Below are 12,392 nucleotides of genomic sequence, written 5' to 3'. Positions count from 1 at the left end.
CAAGTGGCAATGTTTTATATCAACAAGTAAGGAGGATCTGGTTCATGGTCCCTTTGCAATGAGACCCTGACAATCTTCAGACATGCTCACCAACACTGCATACATCTGCAAGCAACTTACCTACCAGAAGTAGCAAATACAAGAGCGGACAGGCTAAGTCGCATCTTTCATCCTCACGAATGGACACTCAATTAAGAGGTAGCCCAAGACATCTTCATTCAGTGGGGGATGCCTAGAATAGATCTCTTCGCAACAGAGATCAACGCTCAAGTTCCCAAATTCTGCTCGATAAGACCAAGTCGGTTCAGGATCGCCCAGGATGCCTTCCTCATTCCCTGGACGACAGGCCTCCTGTATGCCTTTCCTCCCATACCACTCATAACATGGACAATTCAAAAGTGCATAGCAGACAAGGCTCAACTGATACTCATAGCTCCAGCCTGGCCAAGGCATCCGTGGTACAGTTTCCTTCTCCAACTGTCCATCTCGGACCCAATTCGGTTACCAAATCGCCCAGATCTTCTCTTCCAAGATCAAGGAATGCTTCTACACCCGCTACACTCATCTCTCCATTTGACAGCATGGAGATTGAAAGGCTCCTTTTAACAGAACAGGGAGTTTTCACCGGCACAGTCCATTTTGTTAGAATCCAGGAAACTCTCAACAAGGAAAAACTATAGCTATAAATGGAAACAATACTTGACCTAGTGCACTTCTAATGGTGTTCCACCATTAGACTGTTCACCTGAGTTACTCATGGATTATCTACATACACTGTACACAGCTGGTCTTGCAACATCATCCATTAGGGTTCATCTCAGTGCCATAGCGGCATGTCACAGACCACTTAACAATATTCCTATTTCCAATCACCCCCTTACTATCTTGTTTCATCAAGGGGTTAAATCACTTTCATCCTCCGCTCTCCAAACCTCCAGTTCCGTGGAACCTCAACATAGTTCTTGAACAGCTTATGCTTCCCCCGTTTGAGCCCATGGACTCGGCACATATTAAATGCCTCACATGGAAGGTGGCGTTACTGGTTGCAGTAACATCAGCACGACGAGTCAGTGAATTACAGGCATTGGTCCATTATTCTCCGTATTTACAGTTTCATCACCATAAGGTGGTTCTCCGAACTTACCTGTCCTTCCTACCAAAAGTGGTTTCTCAATTCCATCTCAATCTGTTGCGGCCTCGGTCACGAATCTTGCGACCAAGCCCTTACTTGTGCAGTCGAGGCTTCGTCTGCGGGGTCTGGGGTTCGAGCGCACCTTTCCTATTCCGGCGCACCGGCAAGTGCTGCTGCTGTTTGGGCCTGCTCAGCCCGGAGACACTGCCGAGCCTCAAGACTTGGACCCTCCCCTTCTAGACACGCGCGTATAAGGAGGGGTAGTTTAAACTGTGTTTCTCACTAGACTACGGCCCGCCTCCGGGAGTGATGTCAGACGCCGGTAGATATTTAAACCCGGCGTCTGACTGTTTCAAGTTGCTTGGCAACAAGGTTTCTGCTTAGCGCTGGCTGCTGTATTTAGACTCTACTTAGCCAGGATCTTTTGTAGGTACTTTTTATTGAATTTGTTCAGCTCTTCAGTCTGTTCCAGTTCTGGATTTCCAGCTTGTTTTCCTGGTTCCTGTCTCCGGTCTGTTTCTGAATCTTCACGCTTGTCACCAGTCTCGACCAAGGTTAGTCTCATCCATCTTCCTCTCTCTGATCTCCTAAGTCCCAGCGGCCCGGCATCTCACGGGCTCCTCCCGGAGGGTCTTCGGGCTTCCAGGGTGAAGTTGTCTCTTCAATTCTTCTGATCACCTAAGTCCCAGCAGTCCGGGACCTCAAGGGCTCCTCCCGGGTGGTCTTGGGCTTCCAGGGTGAAGACGTCTCTTCAGTTCTTTCTGTTTACCTAAGTCCCAGTGGTCTGGGACCTCAAGGGCTCCTCCCGGGGGGGGGGGGGGGTGTCTTCGGGCTTCCAGGGTGAAGACTTCAGCTCTACATTCAGCTTGGCACTGCCTCCCGGCCTACATCTTCACAACGGAGTGTTCTTCCTCTCTCACCATTTCACTCCGTTAGGCCAGCCCAAGGGTCCACTGCTTCGCTCGCAACACAATCAGACCACAGAATTACCCATCTTTTTTCCTAAACCTCATGCAAATGACAGGGAAATGTTACTGCATACACTAGATTGCAAAAGAGCTCTAGCGTACTACAAAGAAAGAACAAACTCGGTGTCCCGATTTTCTCAACTCTTTGTCTCTTTTGACCCGAAGGTGCCTGGACTACCGGTGGCTAAACGCACCATCTCCAGCTGGATAGCACAGTGCATCAAGTTTTGCTACGACAAACAGAAGCTACAGCTACATTCTGTTCCCAAAGCTCATCAAGTTAGAGCAGTGGCGGCCTCCTTGGCACACCTTAAACATGTACAACCCATAGACATTTGTAAGGCAGCTACATGGTCATCGCTCCATACCTTCACATCGCACTACTGCCTTGATCAACAAGCAGCCGCTGATGCGAAGATAGGGTAGGCAATCTTCCAATCTCTATCCTCTTGTACACAGTGACTGCCACACTGTTCATGATCACGTACAAACATACATAACATAGACAATGTGATCGGGAGCTTGGGACTCCCATGACAGCATGGCTGATTCAGCCCTGCTATCGACGGGAAAAAGCAAGTTTGCTTACCGTAAACGGTGTTTCCGTAGATAGCAGGATGAATTAGCCATGCTGACCCACCCTCCTCCCTGGCAGTCACCATCTTTTCGACTACAATACAGCTTAAGCATAGACTGAGGAGAATCTGTTACTTTCCTGCGCGGGAACACACGCACAGCCACAGAGAGCTAAAATCTAAATCTCTGCTTGGTAAAGCTCCGCCTCCCGGACCTGATTGACAGATCTCATGACAGCATGGCTAATTCATCCTGCTATCTACGGAAACACCGTTCACGGTAAGCAAACTTGCTTTTCTGAATGCACTGCATTGCCTTTATGCACCACCCCTGTTCTGTGCCATGCTATACCTGCACACTATTATAAAGGAATTGACTGCTTTTTGTATTTTCAAAGCTTTCAAACAAAAGTGTTTGGCGTGAGATGGCCCTTGTTTTAGGAAAAGGTCATATTGATACAGTTTTATTAATTAGAGCAATAATAATCAAAGTAGCTTGAAGGTAAGGAGTGTAAGGTGAATTTTTTTAAACCCGACACATGCATCAATTAGGGGATGCATAATTATGTTGGGCTGGCGTGCACCAAGCGATTTTCAAAGCCGCCTGAATACGCACGTACTTGTCACTGCATGCACAAATGAAAAGTGTGTAAAAAAAAAAAGGGACGTGGACATGGTCTGGGCAAGGCATGTGTGTTCCAGGATTGTAACATAACAGTTGCGTGTAAATACTTACGCGCTCTAGCATGCGCCGGTGTCCCCTGCCACGTAACTTTCCTTCTGCTATAGATGACGTGTAAGATGTAAAACAAAAAAATCTAGGCGGATCAGTGGGGTTTTGAAGGTCAAGCTAACAGGAGGGGAAGGGAGGCTATAAAACTAGGGGGCTTGGAAGTCCTATCCCTTAACTGAATGAACCATAAAAACGGGCAATGGAGTCAGTAGAGATGTGCATTAGTTTATCACGAATTAGGCAATTTCAGCGAAATTGCCTAATTTGTCATGGTTCGGGGGACACGAACCACAAAAGGGATTTTCCCCGAACTTCGGGAAAAATTCGTTTTTCGGGTTTGTGCGGAGGAGGGGCACATTTATTAAAAAAACCAAAAAAACAACATACCCCAACCCTTCACATTTACTATATTACAACCCCACCACCATCCTGATCCCTCCCCAAGACTTACTAAAAGCCCTGGTGGTCCAGCGGGGTCCTGTGAGCGATCTCTCCCTCCGGGCCGTTGGGCTGTCGGGCCTGCTACGAAGCAAAATGGCGTCGTTGGCCCTTTGCCCTTACGATGTCACAGGGGCTGCTGGTGCCATTGGTCGGCCCCTGTCACATGGTAGGAGCAATGGACGGCCGGCGCTATCTTGTGCTCCTACCATGTGACAGGGGCTGACCAATGGCACCGGTAGCCCCTGTGACATAGTAAGGGCAAAGGCTATCGGCACCATTTTGAATACTGTCAGCTGACAGTCTGAGTGCAGGAGATCGCTCTGGGACCCCCGCTGGACCACCAGGACTTTTAGTAAGTCTTGGGGAGGGATCAGGATGGTGGGGGGGTTGTAATATAGTAAATAGTTTTATTTAATTTGTTTTTCCAGTTTTGGATTTGGGTTCCAGCTTCGTTTTTGCCGAAAAACGATCTGTGGGAAAACTTGTTTTCCCATGAAGCGCCCGAACTGAAACCCGACCCAAGCCAGAAAAACGAAGCTCATCTCTAGGAGTCAGCGCGCGTGCCTTTTAAAATCCCCTCCACTTATGCGATAGAAGTGGCATTTTCAATCACAGACACATCCGCTTAAAATTTCATGCACACGTGCACACAGTCATTCTATTTTATAATATACATGCATATATGCGTGTATGTTATAAAATGGCTGTGTTCCTGGGCACAGGCTGATGAACGCTTGCATATGTGCACCCACACACTACTATGATAGTTACTCTCCCTGTGGATAGAAACAAGAAAGATCATGAATTTAAACATTTCATCTGAATTTCAATACAACTATACTACTGCTTGAATATTTTCATTTGCATCTGAGCTCTTCTGATAGTCCTAATGTCATTATTGCACAGATTGTACTGAAGGTGTTTTAAATGGTCTTTAAATCTGATCCACTTCTAGGGATGTGTGAATTTCTTTAAACATAAATCAGTGAACTCATGAAAAATCCAAGAGTTTCTCAAGCCGGTTCAACAAAAGTCTTTTAAAGGAAAAGCATATTTGCAGCACCCCCCCCACCCCCAAAAAAAAAAAAAACAAAAAAACAAAAAACTATAGCATTTGTGAGGAAACGTTCTTGATCTGTTTCTATTTTCTTTGTGGATCCACTTCAGATTTTTTGAACCTGCTTCAGATATTACCTGCATCTTCTGGGAAACATCAAACAGACTCTTCTAATGGATCTGGGGAAAATCAGTATTTCCAGTCAAACTTGAACCAAACTTAAATCTACCTGGTTTGATTTCTGCTATGAAATGTTCACACATCCTTATCTGCTTCATCTATTCCTGCCCTCATCCCTACTTCCCTCTGCAACCATTTATCCTCATATTCCCCAGAAAATAATTTCACTGGCAAGTTTTTGTTTTTCAGTACAAGAAGAGATTCTGAAGCTAGTGGAAGTGGTATGGGATCAGCTCATTTCCCAGCGACGGCAGACTCTGGAAGATGCTTACAAGATTGACCTCTCTGTCAAACAAGGAGACAGAGAAAGTGAAGTGAAGATAGCGGAGGTTACGCCTTTGTGGGAAGAAACTGCTGCAAAGTCCTGGCAACACTACCTAGGTCTCTAGATTATTAAAGGTTTACAATCACAAATGATTTTAGATAACATGATGCAGTGTGGAATATTGTTTAAAATAGTTATCTACCGTGAGTCCATACCATACCAACACTACTTAGGTCTCTAAATTATTTAAATGTTTATGATCACTGCAAATGATTTTAGATAACATGATGCAATGTGGAATATTGTTTAAAATAGTTATCTACTGTGAGTCCATACCACCCTTGCTGATTTTACTCTAGAGTGGCAATAGTTTATTCTGGCAAGCAAAATCATCTACTGTATTCATTTCAATAATCTGATCATCAGTTGCAACAAAAAGAAACATAAAAATGCCTCTTTTTAGGATGGCTTCTAATCCATTGCTTGCTGATCATTGCTAGAAACTAGCACCAGTATCATTCTGATACATCCAAAGTGCTGATACAACTTTAGGAGCTAGGTGGGGAGCTGAGATTTTTATAAAGGGAGAGTGAAATAGTCCATCATGTGCATCTTATTCCAAAACATATAAAAATAAATGTATGCAATGTGGCCCATGTGTATAATATACACTGAAGGAGTGGGAACAGTGACTTTTATGTAAAAGTCTTTATATGAATATCTATTAATTAAACAATAAGAAAGTTTTAGCTAAAGAGGGTAAGTTTCAAAGACATTTCCACAAGTAAAACAGTGATTTACCCACAAAATGAATAGTTATAAAATTACCCGCCTAATATGTGGATAAATATATCCACATATGTCCTCTGCGCATGTAAATATACTCAGATTTGGAGAGGAGTTACTGGGGAGGTATTTTACTTAAATGCATGTATTTGGATTTCAAAAAGTATGAACATAAATTTTCCCAAACATTTTTGTGCAAATAATGGCAGGTGTAATTGTGTGTGGGTAGTTTTGATGGATAATTTTCAAAGCGAACAAATACACATAAGTTTGCATTGAAAATGGGTGTAACTTATAAGGTGAATTTTAAAAGGGATGCGCATGCTGAAATCGGGAGATATGTATGCATGTAGTACATGTGCGCAACTACCAGATTTTGAAACTCGTTGACATGCACACGTATCTCCCGCTGCGTGCACATCTCTTTGGATTTCAAAAAGGGGCATGGTCTGGGTGGGGCATGGCTGTTTAAGGGTGTGGCCAAGAGATATATGTGTAAATACTTATTCATCCCGGCGCGTGACCAAGCCCTCTGCTGCGTAACTTTACTTCTGCAATGGGGGAGGTGTAACTTAAAGAAACAAAAAAACCAGATATTTCGAAGAGGATTAAAGGGTCTGGAGTAAGTCGGGGGACTGCAGGCTATTAAACCAAGGAGGTTTGGAGGACCTATCTCTAGACTGAGTGACTTGGTGGATGAATTGATGAAAATGGTCATGGCGTGGATGCGCACCATTTTTAAAATACCCTGATTTATGCAGTAGAAACCTGAATTACACATCTGGATGAGCGAACATTTAAAAATGCACACACATGTGCATGCGGCCAGACTATTTTATAGCGTGCACGCATATATGGACACATGTTTTAAAATGGACGTGTATCTGGGTGTATGCTGGCATACATGTGCCAAAGTGTGCCCTTGCTCCGATTTCATTGCAGGGATCTGCACCATTATGCCATGCACTTCAGCAACCAGGCGACCAAGACCTCAAAGGCAGCCAAGAGCCAGATCTGGTGCAACATAGTCCAGGGCATCACCATGTGCAGCAGAGTACAATGAAGTGGGGAGCAGATCGCCCACAGGTACCGGAACATCAAGGCACAGCTGAAAGCCAAGGTGGCGGTGAGCAATAAATATCAAAGGTGGACCAGAGGAGGAGCCCCTTGTTCCATCATCCTCACCCCCATGGAGGAGTGCCACATGGAAAGGCTGGGTCCGGATGTCTTCGAGGGCATGGCTGTGCAGCTGGACACCACGCAAGCTGCAGCCGATAAGTTCACCTCACCTGAAAATAGTCAGGTAGCAACTTCATTTGGCATAAGATGCTCTCAATGCTAAGAAGCAAAGTGCACTTCTGATGCCAAATGAAAAAAGGATACAAGCTGGCATTGGTACTTATGTCTTATGTTTTGTTCCACAGCTTTCACCCATGAAGCTGCCGGTCCCAGCCAGGAAGCCCCAGGGACCAGCAGTGGACCACCAACTTTCACAGGCCCTTTCTCATGGATGCCCAGGCCCAGGTCAGCAAAGAGGAGGAGGAGGAGCAGCAGAAGCAGACCCAGGCTCAGGAGTCATTGGTGATGATGCAACCCCTGGGTTCATCCAGCCCACTCAATGTGTCCCTCAATCTGTCTGGCTCATGGAGGAACAAAGCCTTGAGTGGGAGGCTACAGATTCTGCACTACCTCAAGTCAGCACACCACAGCATCAGTCCAAAGCACCACACACTCAGCAGGAGCAGCCCATAAACCCAGTCATGCCACTTTTGGAGGCTCAATTTCCAGCACTCCACACCACCATCACAGCACCAGCACCGGCACCAGGCCTTGCACAAGCACCAATATCCCTGCCTCCAACAGAAGAGTCCATGCATGAGCAGCTGGACCAGTTGAAAACAAGGCATGGGGTTCACCTTCGACAGATACGAGCAAAGTTAGTGCACCTCAGGAGGGCTGTCAACAGGCAGAACCAAATCCTGCAAAAGCAAACAGCCACAAACATACAAAACATGATACTGGCAGCAGCAGTCAACAGCATGATAAACGTGCCAACACAGTTCCTGCAAAGGATGCCTGAGCCGTGTTCTGAGTCATCCCCAGCATCACTGGAGCCCACTCCCTGCAACAGATCCTAGGATGACAGACACCCAAGGGGTAGGCCCCTAAAATCCATGCCCCCCCAAGTGGCAAACCACAACATGGCAAGAGGCCATAAACAAGAAAACTTGGTATCATCGAATGGCAAATAAGAAGAGCTGTACCAAAAATCCTGGGCCAGCACCTCTACAGAGTTGTGCTATCTAGATGGAAGAAGCCTGCTAGGCTCATCCTCACTACAGAGTTGTGCCATCTAGATAGAAGAAGCCTGCTGGGCCTGTCCTCACTACAGAGTTATGGTGTCGTTTATATGGAAGAAGCCTGCTGGGCCTGTCCTCACTACAGAATTATTGTGCCATCTAGATGGTAGAAGCCTCCTGGGTCTGTCCTCACTACAGACTTGTTGCAGCAGGCAGAAGGGATGGTCTACTGTCAGCCATTGTAGTCCAGCAGCCTAACTCTAAAGCCCTCCCCGATGATCTGCTCATATTCCATCCTCCTTGAAGCGGCCTCCAGTCATGGTCCAGCTTCTGCCTCTTCTCATCATGTCTCATCTCCTGCTCTGGATGCTAGTCTCTCATCTCATCTCAGTTCCTACTGCTGCTGCCTCCATGCTGCTGGTATCTCATCTCATCTCAGCTGCTATTGCTTCTGTCTCCATGCTGCTGGGTTTCCTGGGCCTCCTGCCTCCATGCTGCGCTCTTTGGTCCTCGTCCTGTTGCCTTCTTGCTGTGCTCTTTGCTCGTCGTCCTGCTGCCTTCTTGCTGAACTCTACTGTGTTGCCACTTAGGCTGTCCCCTTGAGGGCACTCTTTCAACATGGACTGTCTGGGGCCTTTTTCTAGCCATCACATAGCAGGGCTGCTATCAGCTCCAACATTGCAGCTGTACTGTAGCTATTGGGGGTGCCATTTCTGCTTTCTATGATCTTTGTTGTAATCATGATTATGCCAAATGTAGAAGATGCTCAGCCTGAGTATGTAATGATGCTGTTTCAAACAATGTAGGTACAGGTCTACACAGAATGTGCTGTGCATATAAGGTACTAAACTATTAATTTTTTTGGAATGTCCAGTGTTTTTCAAGCGAATCCCTAAGATTAAGCTAATTTATTTTGCATTCAGTATTTTGGACGTTTTGTTAATACTTGCATATAACTCTAAGCATAAAAATAATTTAAAAAAAAATTGAGGTGTGGCTATTTGGAGACCCATGATTAAATCTTCATAGCAAATGAGCCCTGACAGTGACTTTTCAAGCAAAAGATATGATGCTTTTTCAGGTTGCTCAGCTACGCTTATGAAGGTCTCCTATATTTTCCCACTTTATTAGTTATTGGTAGTTATTTTTGAGTTTTTATATTGTTACCGCCATTACTAGGTTCTTTTTTCTAAGATTTAATTGTATAATATCTATATTGCAGCCCTTATCAGTTTCATAGTACATATTGTCCAGTAAAGCTACCAGCACAGTCTCCATTGTCTTCTTTGGCCTAAAACTGGACAGAAAAACAACAAATAAATGGATCTTATGGAGAAAGTCGACCATATAATCCTTTCTTATGGAGAAAGTCGACCATATAATCCTCAATTCTAACAAAACCGAAATACTCCTTATCTCTCAAGACGGGAACTATGTGAAGCCAAATTCGAACCAAATTAATCACCCACCATTTTCTGCTCAGGTACGAAACCTCGGAGTCATCATGGACGATCAATTAAACCTAAAGAAATTCGTCAATAACACTGCTAAGGAGGGATTCTTTAAATTGCAAGTCCTTAAACGTCTCAGACCACTCTTACACTTCCAGGATTACCGATCAGTCCTCCAAGCAATAGTTTTCTCTAAAATCGACTATTGTAATTCTCTGCTAATTGGCATCCCTGCTAACACCCTTAAACCCCTTCAAATGCTGCAAAACGCAGCAGCCAGGATACTGACCAAGACCAACAAGAGAGACCATATCACCCCCATCTTAAGAAATGTTCATTGGCTCCCAATAAAGTACAGAATCTTATACAAAACACTAACAATCGTTCACAAAACCATCCACAAACACATCCCGCTGGAACTCAACATACCACTTCAACCACATCTTCCAACCAGACCTACGAGAACAGCATACAAAAATACTCTTTTAACAGCACACATCAATTCTTCTCTAAGCAAACGTGCCATGTCCGCAGCAGGTCCATCACAATGGAACTCACTTCCACCAGCACTTCGGGCAGAACCATGCCCAATCAACTTCAAAAAGAGACTAAAAACTTTGCTATTCGAACAAGCATTCCAGTCATGATAACTATTTACCTCTACGCCACCACCCGGCCCTAAGCCTAAATAAAAACTCTCATACCATTCTTATATTAGAACACAGACGCCTATTAAGATAAAGTTGCATTCTTCCCTCTCCAGTATGTTCCAAGTTTTGCTTTACTCGGACCCTATCTTCATACCTGTATTATGTATTTAATAGTAACATTAACATTCTCATGCTTGTTATCACAGTTCCATGCAACTAGCATTACATGTAATTAGCATTTAGCATTACATGTAATTAGCATTTAGCATTCTGTTATCAGCGTTCTATCAGCATTTTATGTTCTATGTAATTAGCATGCTCTCATGCTTGTGTTCAGTTTCAATGTAAACCGAGACAATATGCAATATCTTGTATGAATCCTGGTATATAAAAATGTTAAATAAATAAATAAATATATGGAGAAAGTTGACCATAAATTGCATTTTCAATGATCTTACTAAAGTAAGGAAGATTGGAGATTGGTCTTAAGTGTTCTAGCTTACAGATATCCAGAGACTGCTTCTTTCTGAGGTTTTACTAAAGCTTGTTTGAGAGAATTTGGCAACAGTTCCTCCATCAAAGAAGCATTAACCACTAATTGAATCCTTTCTAAAATGAGTGTCCCCATAGCTCCAATTATCCAATAGGGACTCAGCCAAATCAGAAGTTATAACTCTTATCCGTTTTACAAGTATATCTACTTGCAATATGCATAAAGTGGAAAATCCCTCCCAGGAAAAAATGGATGCCTGAGCAACAAACAGTTGTTCAGAAATGTTGTTACCAAAGGAATCCTCATATACTGATAATCTGATTACAAATCTGCAATTTTACATCTATACTTAGTGAATATTGAGACTCAATTGAGTCATGAATGGGCGAAGATTATTTGGACCTTTTCCTACCCTCTTTCTTTTCCTCTGCTGTTTAGATATAATCTAATCTAGGTTGTGTTATCCATGTAATACATTACAAATGACAGGGGAAATGTATTTATTAATGGACAATAGCATTTTTTGTCAAAAAAATTGCTAAATGTTTGACATTTTTGGTGAAGCCCTACAACCACAGAAGGCCTAATTGTAAAACTCAGCAGCAGACAATGATTGCATTTGGGTGGTCAGAGTGGCAAGGATCAGGAGGGGGTCAGAGACCCATATTTGAATCTGAAGGAAGGGGGAAGTTTTCATACCTTAGCCATTCCTTTCACTTTTGTTTTGTTAGCATGGGGGAAAATGAATATGTCGAGCATGGCAGTGATTCCAGGGCCATGGCAATGCTGCAAGATTCTGCATATCATTAGTTTTGTATAATGAGCACTTAAACCTGATATACCACTAGCATTAAAAGCAATGGGTAATTCACATTACTATGCCACTTTTAACCTTGGTTAGTACATAATTTTGGGTTGCTAACTGGCTCCAGATTTTCAGGACAGGTTTTTCCAGTCCTGATTTTACCTCATTGCATGTTAGGCATGTGCATTTGTTTCTCCATTCGTTTCATTTATTTATTAGCACTTATTAATCACTTTACAGATAAAATATCACCCAAAACAATGTGCAAAAATTCAAAACATAAAATATTAAATCAATGGTGCGCACATACCTCACAAATGAATAGTAAGCACAAAACAAATGGTGTATACATATATAGTTGGCAATAATCATACACACATAACATCCATATTGCACACCTATTATCCATTTGTGAGATATATTTATTTATGTTTTTCTGTATTTTTCTGTGTTTTTCTGTGTTTTTCTGATATTTATTTATGTTTTACATATGCCTCCGAGCTAGTAATGCTCTAATGTTTTTATGACCTGACCTTGTTCATTCAGTTAATTCCAG

General features: G+C 43.4%; 1 protein-coding gene across 2 annotated transcripts in view; it reads left to right on the top strand.

Annotated features, from left to right (window-relative positions):
• The window catches only part of WDFY4 (WDFY family member 4), a 746,928-nt gene that overhangs the window by 339,742 nt on the left and 394,794 nt on the right, over window positions 1-12,392 (top strand). For both annotated transcript variants that reach the window (XM_029609624.1, XM_029609625.1), the window contains one exon: window positions 5,276-5,467. In XM_029609624.1, the coding sequence (XP_029465484.1) occupies window positions 5,276-5,467 (192 nt within the window). The remainder of the gene's footprint in view (window positions 1-5,275; window positions 5,468-12,392) is intronic.

The sequence above is a fragment of the Rhinatrema bivittatum genome, chromosome 7 (genome assembly GCF_901001135.1).
Source record: "Rhinatrema bivittatum chromosome 7, aRhiBiv1.1, whole genome shotgun sequence".
NCBI lineage: Eukaryota > Metazoa > Chordata > Amphibia > Gymnophiona > Rhinatrematidae > Rhinatrema > Rhinatrema bivittatum.
Note: the sequence above shows the minus strand (reverse complement) of the source record. Positions and strands in the feature narration are given on the sequence as shown.